We start from the raw sequence: 11,217 nt of genomic DNA, 5'->3' as shown, positions 1-11,217 counted from the left end.
AATCATTAAAACGTAATGCTACTTTGGGAATATTTGCAATAAACTACATTTAAAGCAGTGCTTTGAACACATGTATGGGCTTGAGTAGCAAAAGCAATACAGAAGTTAGTAATCTTGCAGTGCCACATCTGGTTGGTGTATGTGCGAAGGATACACTTGATTTGATCAGTTTTGTGACTGGTTTAGGTGGTAATTTCTGTTTTGTCCTTGAATATGATGGATGGTTGTGAAGGGTATGTTGACAGAGGGGTGACCTTCAGCTGAGATGAAGAAAGACTTGATGATGTTCAGCTTGAGTGGTCAGCGAGGTGCTAGAAAACCATGCTGAGATCTTCTCTGTGGCCTGGAGTTGTGAAGGAGGAAATGAGTAGGAAAGTGGAGTGTTGTCTGCATGACAGCAGCAGCAGCATAAAGTGCCATGCAATTCAGTGGCTTAATCAAGTGATCTAGTGCTATCATCACCATTGGTGATATGTGATTATGTGGTTGAAAGGTACCAAGGTTCAAATGTCAAGTGATTTCTCTTTACACTAAACTAAGTAGCAGGGCATAATCTGGATAATTTGGGACTTGAGTGATTTACTCTTCAGACAAAATCACATTCAGGTCAAAATCATAAGATGGATTACTTAGAGATCTGCTTGAAAAAAGTTAACTTCTAAATCACAGAAATTTTTTTGCTTATTTGTTAGATACTATGCAATCTATAAAAAAATTCTGGTTTCAATAGTTACTAGTAAGTTATGTTTTGGTACACTGTAAACAAATCCTGGTTGCCTTAAAATCATAAGCTGAATCAAATTAACCTTATGAGTCAATTGAACTTATATTATGTTAAACTGACTCAAAACATTAAGTTACTTATAAAATTAAGTTAGAACATGATTAACTTACTTGATCTAAAAACATATGCTGTCAGAACTAATTGATTATATATTTTTTTACAGTGTACTAGTAACATATTTAGTTATATTTTATCGTTGACTTTTCATTGTCTCTTTAATTTTGATTAGTATGTCTCCCAAATGTGATTAGTAGTCATTCATTACATATTTTAGATATAGTACATATTACTAGATACTACTACTACTACTACTACTACTACTACTACTACTACTACTACTACTACTACTACTACTACTACTACGTTATTGTTAGATACTGGTATTCATTCCATATTTAAAACCTATTAAGTAAATAAAATAGATTTTTTTTTTGGTTTTGAGTAGAGGATAAATTGACTCATATAAAATAGATATTAGTTCCAATTACACAATCAGAATTGCATCAAAACATAAAAAAATTGCATCAGAGTTTAGTTGTGTATTATCTTGTATAATCTTGCATACTGTGAATAATTGATCGATAGTTTTGCACTCAATTTAATAACTGTCTTTTGTTTGAACTACTGGTTACTGCATTCATAGGCTTAACAAAAATGTGTTATTGTTTATTATTCTAAGCCCTGCAAAAACAAGCATCAATAAATCTTATGCAGTATGGGCAATTAATGCAGCAAAATTACAGTTTTGTTCATTTTCATATTTTAATTGTGACAGGTATACTAGAATCAGCTGCTTTTTCGTGCCTCTTGATCTTTTTGGTTTATTTTTTTTAATTTCCTCTTTCATTTGTCATTTGCACCAAAATATTGATAGTAATAAAGATTATTTAAGCACCAAATCATCAATATAGAATGATTTTTGAAAGATCATTGAAGTCTGGATGAACTAATCTTTACTCCTGTATACATAAATTACATGTTACCATTTTAATTTTACTGTATTTTATAACATAATCCTGTTAGTTACTTGATAAAATAAATGTATCCTGGTGAAATAGACTTTTAAAAACGTGAAACAAAAAATACCAACTGCAAATATTTGTATTATAATATGTTGTCAAACCAAGGGAAATTTAGCCTATGTTGAAGGAGAGTCAGAAGCGTGTGTCTGCACAGTAAATCTCAGCAGTATTGTCAGATGTGAGCTGCTCTCAGGAGATTGGCAGGGTGTGCAGGCAGGCCGTAGGCTGTCACTATTGTATGAAAATGAATGACTGAAGTTTCCTACAGTACTTTGTTGTTGATGCAGCGCACCATATTTTCTCTTTTTTCATGTTTTCCCTGTTTTCTTCTCTCTGCAGACGGTGCGTCATGGATTTCCCTATCAGCCCACAGCTCTGGCATTTGACCCGGTACAGAAGATCCTTGCCATCGGCTCTCGTTCTGGAGGAATACGAATGTATCCTTTTTTCTCTCTCTTCCTCTCAGTGATCCAGTGCTGTTTCCTCCACAGCGTAATTTCAAGATTTCAGGGGGACTTTTGGGCATTGGGATGGCTACTGTCAGAGGTAAGGTATAATGCTGTCATGTTTCCTTGCTTTAAAGAGCTCCCTGTGGCATAGAGGGGTGTAAGACCGTTTGACTGAGTCCCAGAGGAATCTCCTCACAGTGGTGCCAATGCATTAATACTGAGAATGACTGACAGGAAAATAGAGAGAGACAGACAGAGAGAGTGAGACACCAACTTCCAACATAGTTGGATAAATAATGGATAAACATGAGTATTGGGCACTAACAGAAACCCATATTAGCATTAGCTTAGCAGTGTTTTTGTCCTAAATTTCTTTGGCAGTTTTATTGAACAGTCTCGAGCTGATTCTGTGCCTGCAAAACTCCACAGAAAATAATTATTGAATCAAATCAGTGTTCTTGCCTTACCTGAAAGCTCACTGTAGTATATATACATTTGAAGTCAGAATTATTATATTATTATTGTAATTATTATTATTATTTTTCTTTTTTAAATATTTCCCAAATTATGTTTAGCAGAGCAAGGAAATTTTCACAGTATGTCTGATAATATTTTTTTCTTTTGGAGAAATGTTTATTTCTTTTATTTTATCTAGAATAAAAGCAGTTATTAATTTTTTAAAAACCATTTTAAGGTCAAAATTACTAGCCCCTTTAAGCTTTTTTTTCCGACAGTCTACAGAACAAACCATCATTATACAATAACTTGCCTACCTTATTATATGTATATATGTATATATACATATAATAAGGTAGGCAAGTTATTGTATAATGATGGTTTGTTCTGTAGACTATCGGGAAAAAAAAGCTTAAAGGGGCTAGTAGTTTTGACCTTAAAATGGTTTTTAAAAAATTAATAACTGCTTTTATTCTAGATAAAATAAAAGAAATAAAAATTTCTCCAAAAGAAAAAAATATTATCAGACATACTGTGAAAATTTCCTTGCTCTGCTAAACATCATTTGGGAAATATTAAAAAAAATATATATATATCACAGTACAAAAAAATAGTACACTAAAATTAATGTGTTGGGGAAAAATATTAAATAAAAGTCTAATAAACACCAAATAAGTAAAGTCTATTTATAAACTAATTTCGAGAGAGAGGATTGCTTGCGGCTGGTCCTGCATTATCCAATTTATGACTCACAAATCAGACGATTCCTAAGCCACTATAAATACTCTAAGTTCCATATAATAGTCATCTTTGTTTTGAAGAATCCCCCCTTCCACCCCTACTCCTCCTCCTTTCCTAGATGGGTGGCACGGTCGCCCAGTGGTTAGCACTGTTGCCTCACAACAAGAACGTCACTGGTTCTAGTCCTTACCAAGCCAGCTGACATTTCTATGCAGAGTTTACACATGCTCATGTTGGTTAAGTTAATTGACTAATCCAAATCGGCACCATAGACATGCACCTAGTTAGTAGTTATGTCTTAAGAGCAATCACTATCTGTTCATTTGCTACTACAGCAGGGGAGTTCTCGAGATCTACCTGAGCTCAAACTCCCCTCTCGCCTTGCAAACGGGAGGGAGCCCCGGGCTCGAAGATATATGAGCTCAGGATTCTCTCCCCGGACAGCATGCCAAACAGGCTTTATAATCAATCATCAGCTAAGTGTGAACTCTTGAAACACAAATCAAGAGAAACATTAAAAATATCAAATTTAGTTTAATTAATTTTTTGCAATGACTCATTTGAGTTTAAATGCATTATTTGTTCTATTTCTAAAGATGTTAAATGACCAAAACATTTATTTTAATGCAAATAGCTGTTTAATAAAACATTAATACATTTTTTTGTATAAATGCACCAAAAATGATTGTCAGTATTCACTGAGAAAAGCATAACTATTCATTTTCAAAAGGGGGTGTACTTATTTATGCTATACAATAAATAGTTTGGTAATTTGTTTTAATTAATGATAATAAACCCATTTAATATACCTTAATTTCATTTATTCATGATTTATTTCAATATTTAAATCCATGGTGATGCAGTGGTGCAGTAGGTAGTGCTGTCGTCTCACAGCAAGAAGGTCACTGGTTCGAGCCTCGGCTGGGTCAGTTGGCGTTTCTGTGTGGAGTTTGCATGTTCTCCCTGCGTGGGTTTTCTCCGGGTGCTCGGTTTCCCCCACAGTCCAAAGACATGCGGTACAGGTGAATTGGATTGGCTAAATTGCCCATAGTGTATGGGTGTGAATGAATGTGTATGGATGTTTCCCAGAGATGGTTTGCAGCTGGAAGGGCATCCACTGCATAAAACATGTGCTGGATAAGTTGGCAGTTCATTCTGCTGTGGCGACCCCAGATTAATAAAGGGACTAAGCCGAAAAAAAAAAAAATGAATGAATGAATGAATTTAAATCCATTCCAAACAATTCTCCAGGTTTTCCTCAAAAATCACCTTCCAAAATATTTATGGTCAGCTAATTTCACTTGGGTCTTATCAGGCAACATCAGAATGAATGCCAGTATAGATCTAATGAACATAAAAACTGACAGAAGTAAGACAGCTCACAGTTCAGATCATTTTGAAGAGAGAATCTGTGATTTGATTTTTGGCCTGTGTAATTTCTTTCCTCAGCCGCATGAATAAATTAATCACGTTCCTTTAACCCGATGCCAGCACTTGTGCAGCTCAAATGTCTGGAGAGTTTTATGATTAGGAAACATCGTCTGAAAAAATGTTTTTTGGTTTGTCCTCAATAATCCTGCTGTTTATTTGGTTAATCATAAGAGGATTCCTTGCAATTTTGAGAAAATAAAATCTGTGTGCAGAGAATCAGGCAAAGCAGGAAGTAGAGAGAAGAAATGCCTAGAAATCATGTGCCAGACAGATGAAGCGATGAAAGGAGGAAAGAGAAGAGAGAGATAGTGAGCCATTTTTGCATCACAGTGAATTAGCTTTGTGCTAATTATGGAGCTGTCATTACTGTAGATAACTACGGACTGTGTTACTTAACTGTAAAAGCATGACTCGACCTGTCTCTCTCTCAGTCTTTCTATCCTATTCAGAGTTTATTCAGAGTTTTTGCTCTACTGTTTTTTCTGTCATTCTGTCCACTTGTATCACATGCTAATAAGACATTAAAAGAAGCGGTTTTGACTCTGTTTGGAGTCATTTCTCTGTCAGCTGATTGTTTTTCAGTGAACTATTATGAAAAAAAAAACAAAAAACAGTTTAACAAGTAACAGGATTGCAACTATATATTTTTACTAACTACTTAGTTGTGTTATTCTGAGGTTTTACATTGTTTCATTACAACTATGATCTTTAATGATACTTTAGACTTTAATTATTAATGATGACTTCATTTTCCTTCAGCTTAGACAGATATTTATCAGGGGTCGCCACAGCAGAATGAACCATCAACTATTCCAGCATATGTTTTACGCAGCTGATGCCCTTCCAGCCGCAACCCACTAATGGGAAACACCCATACGCTCATATCCACACATACACTCATACACTACGGCTAATTTGATCAATCCAATTCACCCAGAGTGCATGTCTTTGGACTGTGGGGGAAATTGGAGCACCCAGAGGAAACCCACACTAACACAGGGAGAACATGCAAACTCCACATGGAAATACCAACTGGTCCAGCCGGGACTCGAACCAGCAACCTACTTGCTGTGTGGTGGCAGTGCTAACCACTGAGCCACCATCTTCATCAGTAATCTTTAATGTGAATCAAGTAATGCTAATCGTTTAAAACTCCAATGATTTAATAACACTGTTAACACTGTTAAAGAGGTTTTATGATGCTATTTTGCTTTAGTGGATGTACTAGGATGTGTTAACATGCTTTAAAGGTCCCATGAAGTGCTTTGAAATGTGCAGTTTTTAATGCGAAATTTGACGTAATCTCAACTGAAAAATCAAGAGAGGGTGGGACATAGAGTAGCTCCTCCCCTAAAAAAACCCAATAGCCTTTCGTTTTTATTACAGCTCTGTGATCATCAAATGAAAAGCAAATGAGAAGCATGGATGGAATGATGGAAGTGACAAACTGCAAGCTTTGTAGAAGAATAGTTGCAAAGTAGTAATAGTAAAACAGCAAAAGTCAGTCCGAGGCACTCTAAAAATTTTGAAAAAAGGGGGCTTTACAGTGGCGCAGTGGGTAGCACGATCACCTCACAGCAAGAAGGTTGATGGTTTGAGCCTTAACTGGGTCTGTTGGCATTTCTGTGTGGAGTTTGCATGTTCTCCCCATGGTAACATGGGCACACCTCCAGGTGCTCTGGTTTCCCCCACAGGTCCAAAGAAATGCACTGTAGGTGTGTGAGAATGAGTGTGTATGTCTGTTTCTCAGTGGTGGGTTGCAACTGGAAGGGCATCCGCTGCATAAAACGTATGGTGGATGAGTTGGTGGTTCACTACGCTGTGACGACCCCAGATTGATAAAGGGACTAAGCCGAAAAGAAAACGAATGAATGAATATTATAAAGTCTTTATTGACATGGCTATTCTTTAAAACTGCACCTAAGTTTCGAATTTTAAACAACAACATAAACAAAAAACAACAACAAATAAATAAAATGATATATGCCCCCAACATTTAAGGCCTGATAACAGACAAAACGAGACCATGCAAAATGAAATGAAACAAAACGATCAGTATTTTCTGTACCTCTTCCAAACACCATATGCATGTGTTGGAAAAAACCTTACCCAGCAAACATTTTTTGTTTATAAAAGATGTCTAGTCGTCTTGGCTAAAACAAGGCTAAACTTGGGCTGTCAGAGAAAATCTAATAGACGTCTAAGAATAGGCCAAAACTAGACTAGTAATCAAATAAACATAAATGAATGACTACACATATAAAGTCTGTCTATTTGACAGCTAGTCTAGTTTTGGGCTATGTCTTTTAAATTTTCACTCAAAGCCCAAGTTTGGTCTTGTTTTAGTCAAGATTTCTATGTTTAGATGTTTATTAGACGTCTATTAAACACAAAATTGTTTGCTGGTTACCATAATTCCTATTTCAGCTTCTAAAGTAAATGTACGCATTATTTTAAAATAAAATGTATCAGTTTGAGGCAGAGTCAGATTCTGATATTGAGGATGTTCAAGCCGGTCTCTTATCAGAACTATGATCTAGATCTATAGTTGGCTGTGAAAGTTCTTTGAGTTGTTTGTTAGATAAAATCTCTTTTATGAGAGACTTTTTGAAGAAAACATTGCTAAACAGCACACTAAATTTTTGCAAATATCAAAATGAATTTCAGCTGTACTTTATAATTGCTGTGCTGGCTAAATTTACTTGCAGAATTTGAAATGAATAACAATAATGAATAGAATTCCGACTTCTTGGCATGATTTGTATTTTTTTTTTAAAAGCCTCCTGAATGCGTTTATTTCAGATTAAGCTTGCCATTTTGTTCACCTTCCTTGCTTGTTTCTGGCTCTTTCTCTCTGACTCTGGGCGGAATGGTATATTTAGTTCTTGTTCAGAGCTCTGTATTGATTGAGCGCGTCCAAAGTTAAACATTCACACTGCACTATTGATTATCAAGCTCTCTGTGCACTCACTGCATACACTGTCTGCAAATCATTTTTATAGGGGAATACTCAACAAGTGCGTGGATGAGTTTGAATTTGTGCTCATTTCATAAAGATTTGTAAAAAGAGTTAAACGGCATCTCTCTTTACAGCTTAAGAAAATAAGACAGCACTCGGGTGTAAAGCGTATGCTTGCATATGTATGTACCGTGTATAAGAATAGGCGCCATGCTGATGTAAGCAAGAGGCACATCATATATAGTGGTTTTGTTGATGTCATCTGTGAGAGCGCGTGTGTGTGTGTGTGTGTGTGTTGTGATGCAGATCTTGGCAGGGTGGGCAGTATGCAGGACTCAAATTGGTGTGGCATTCACTTCACTGCAGTCTTCCTACTGCACAAGCTCTATGAATGAAGACAAATAAACATTCTCATGCTAATCCAATAAGGTCATTCTGTAGTTTTGGAAAGAAGGCAGTATTATAGAATCAAACACACATGAAATATCTTGAGTTTAAGCATAATAAATGAAAAGATTTTCTTCAAATGACTTTGAGCAGTGGTGTAGGTTGTTCTTGAATGCTGTTGAGATCCGTAAGTTGAAATTAAATGGAATTGTTTAAAGGGATAGTTCACCCAAAAATGAAAATTGCCTCATCGTTTACTCTCCCTCATGTAGTTTTAATCCTTTAAGAGTTTTTTTTCTTCTGTTAAACACAAAAGAAGATATTTTGAAGAATGCTGACTCCCATTGACTTTTATAGTGTTTCATGCTGGAATGGCCTGGTATTATTGTTTGTTACTGCGGCAACTGCATATGCTTCTGTGTGTTCTGCTTGTGTGTATAGATGGAAGATCTGCCACAGACTCACAAAACACTTACCGACTAGCACATACAGTAGATCTTTTTTGTTTGTTAGTACACAAATCTAAGTAACATTTAGTCCAGTATTGTGAAATAAGTTCGATGTTTGAGTTACTGATTATTGATCGAAGCAAGTAATTGATTTCATTGCACTTGTACACTATTAATCCTTCCACTAACACCACTAAAAGTTCATTATCTGCATGGCTCATGAATTTTCGAGGAAGCTGGTCAATTCTAATTCACTGGCATTGCATACTAATTTGTCTAGAGTTGCAAGATTAAGGGTGATACACTAAAATAAAATGATTTATTGGTTTTACCAAATGTTTTTAGGGGAACTGGTTGCAAAAAAAATTATGGGCTGAATTTAAACAAACAAAGTTGAACATTACTCAATTTAATTAATTAGTTTAAATTCAGCACATATAAATAGCTTGAAACCAGTTATATTAAAAAAATAAGTAAATCAAATGAATATTAGAATGAAAAATTATGCAACTTACGTCCAGATTAAAATTATGGACTTAAAGCCTATGCGATGGCATCATTGTGAGGTTTTATGTAAACATAACCTTTTTTTCGGTTTTGATAGTTTTATTACATTTAATGATCTTAACCCTCCTGTTACCCTAAACTCTGCTTACACCTTTTTTCCACTCAGGTCAATTTGACCCCAGCAATTTAAAACCTCCAGAATAGGATTTTTTGTGCCAAAATTTAGTGTCAGGTAATTGATGTCTTTGTTGACTACTTTACGACACTTTGAAATCCCCACTTCCCACTCCCAACCGCCCACTTCCTGCCCCTTATACTGATTACCTATTGCATTACTACAGACAAATTTATAAATCAGCATGAAAACTCAATGTTTCATTTAAAATTTGAAAAGTATGTATATTTTTGTTGTTTTATTAGTTTTGTACTTTTATTGGTATATATTTTTGTTATTTATTACATATAAAAATAATAACAGTTTCTTTTCGCAAACAGGGATGTGTACAAAATGTGTACAGGGCATTGAAAAATTAATATCATGTTGATTTTATGTACCAGGTTTTCCCCATTAAATTAGGAAAAGTCATTCAATCTAAAAGAAAAAACAAAAAAACAAGGTCAACTATTTATGTACATACGTTTAACATTGAGTGGGGTCAAATTGACCCCAAGGATAATAGGAGAGTTAAATTGTTTTTTAAATGTTTAAATAATCATGTTACAATGCTGTTTTCAGATCTAATCAGTAGGCATTAAACATCAGACCACACGAGCAACTGCTAATGGTGACTGTCTTGTTCCAAAATGTAAGACCTCTTTTGGTCAATCTGTTTTCTCTGTTAAGGGAATCAAATTGGGGAACGATTTACCTGTTAGCCTAAAATTAGAAAGTAATATAAATGTTTTTGGCAGTGTTTTTAAAAAGTGGTTAAAAACAAAAGACCAGTGTTTAAACATAGTCTATTAGTTTGTTGATCAGAATTATGTTTATGTGTTTATAATGTGTTTTAATGGTAGTAATAATAATGTATATGGATCTATTTTATTTTCATTTTAGGTCAAGCCTCTTGTGGACAGGTGTTGAGAATTAGCAAGTCTGCTAAAACACTTAAACAAATGCATTTGGTTGTCCAGTGTAATTGTGATGTCCATGTCAAAATAAAAATGAATGAATGATTGAATAAATAAATAAATAAATAAATAAATAAATAAATAATCATCTTTTTCTGTGTAGTTCAGTCCCGGAACATTGTCTTTTTAAATGTACACCTGCAAGCTTTATTTATGTCCTTCATCTTTTCTGTTTTTGTTGAAAGGTTTGCACTGTGATACTAGTACACTGTGGACTAAAGATTATTGTATCAGGAAGTGAAGAAGGGATTATTGTTCAATTGGATCGTGCTAAAGAATATGTGTGTGTGTTCAAAAATGTAATCCAGCTCAGTGTGTATTCCTCTTGTAAGTTTGTAGGTGTGTGAGAGTGTGAGCTCGTACATGAGAGCAGGTAATAGAATTCTCCTCTGTGATAAGCTGTCGATTCTCATGAAAGTGGACTAGCGGAAATACAGAGAGAGCGGGGAATTTGGTGAGGCGGCAAAGCAGAAATGGGTGTAGTCGCGCTACCTTCTGCACATTTTCACCCCCTTTTTCGGTTTCATTTTTTATTGGAGGGGGAGACAGAGAGAGGGAGAGAGAGAGAGAGAGGGAGTGTGAAAGAGCAGGAACTGTTTTCATTATCAGGCAGGGCACGTTTAGAGTTCACCGCAGCCTCTGTCTAGTTAATGTCGGAATGATGGGCGAAACACACACACGCACACTCACACACATTCGCACACATAAACATATCTAACGCAGCCTCACAGAAACATGCACCAACACCAAAGCAGTGACAGATGTCTTGTGCGTGTGGTCAGAGTGACAGTGAATAATGCTGAGATCTTAGCGCTGACGATGATAGTTAGCATACGGCTGCCATCTTTCCTGCTGACAATATGTCACCCTTCTTTACAGGCTCTCTTTATATTTATAACAT

At 35.5% G+C, this 11,217-nt stretch overlaps 1 protein-coding gene across 11 annotated transcripts in view; it reads left to right on the top strand.

The window, feature by feature from the left end:
* Positions 1–11,217, top strand: part of stxbp5l (syntaxin binding protein 5L) — a 236,133-nt gene that overhangs the window by 39,508 nt on the left and 185,408 nt on the right. For all 11 annotated transcript variants that reach the window (XM_056465374.1, XM_056465370.1, XM_056465368.1 and 8 more), the window contains exon 2: positions 2,146–2,243. In XM_056465374.1, coding sequence (XP_056321349.1) covers positions 2,146–2,243 — 98 coding nt within the window. The remainder of the gene's footprint in view (positions 1–2,145; positions 2,244–11,217) is intronic.

Source organism: Danio aesculapii, chromosome 9 (genome assembly GCF_903798145.1).
Source record: "Danio aesculapii chromosome 9, fDanAes4.1, whole genome shotgun sequence".
NCBI classification, from domain to species: Eukaryota; Metazoa; Chordata; class Actinopteri; order Cypriniformes; family Danionidae; genus Danio; species Danio aesculapii.
Note: the sequence above shows the minus strand (reverse complement) of the source record. Positions and strands in the feature narration are given on the sequence as shown.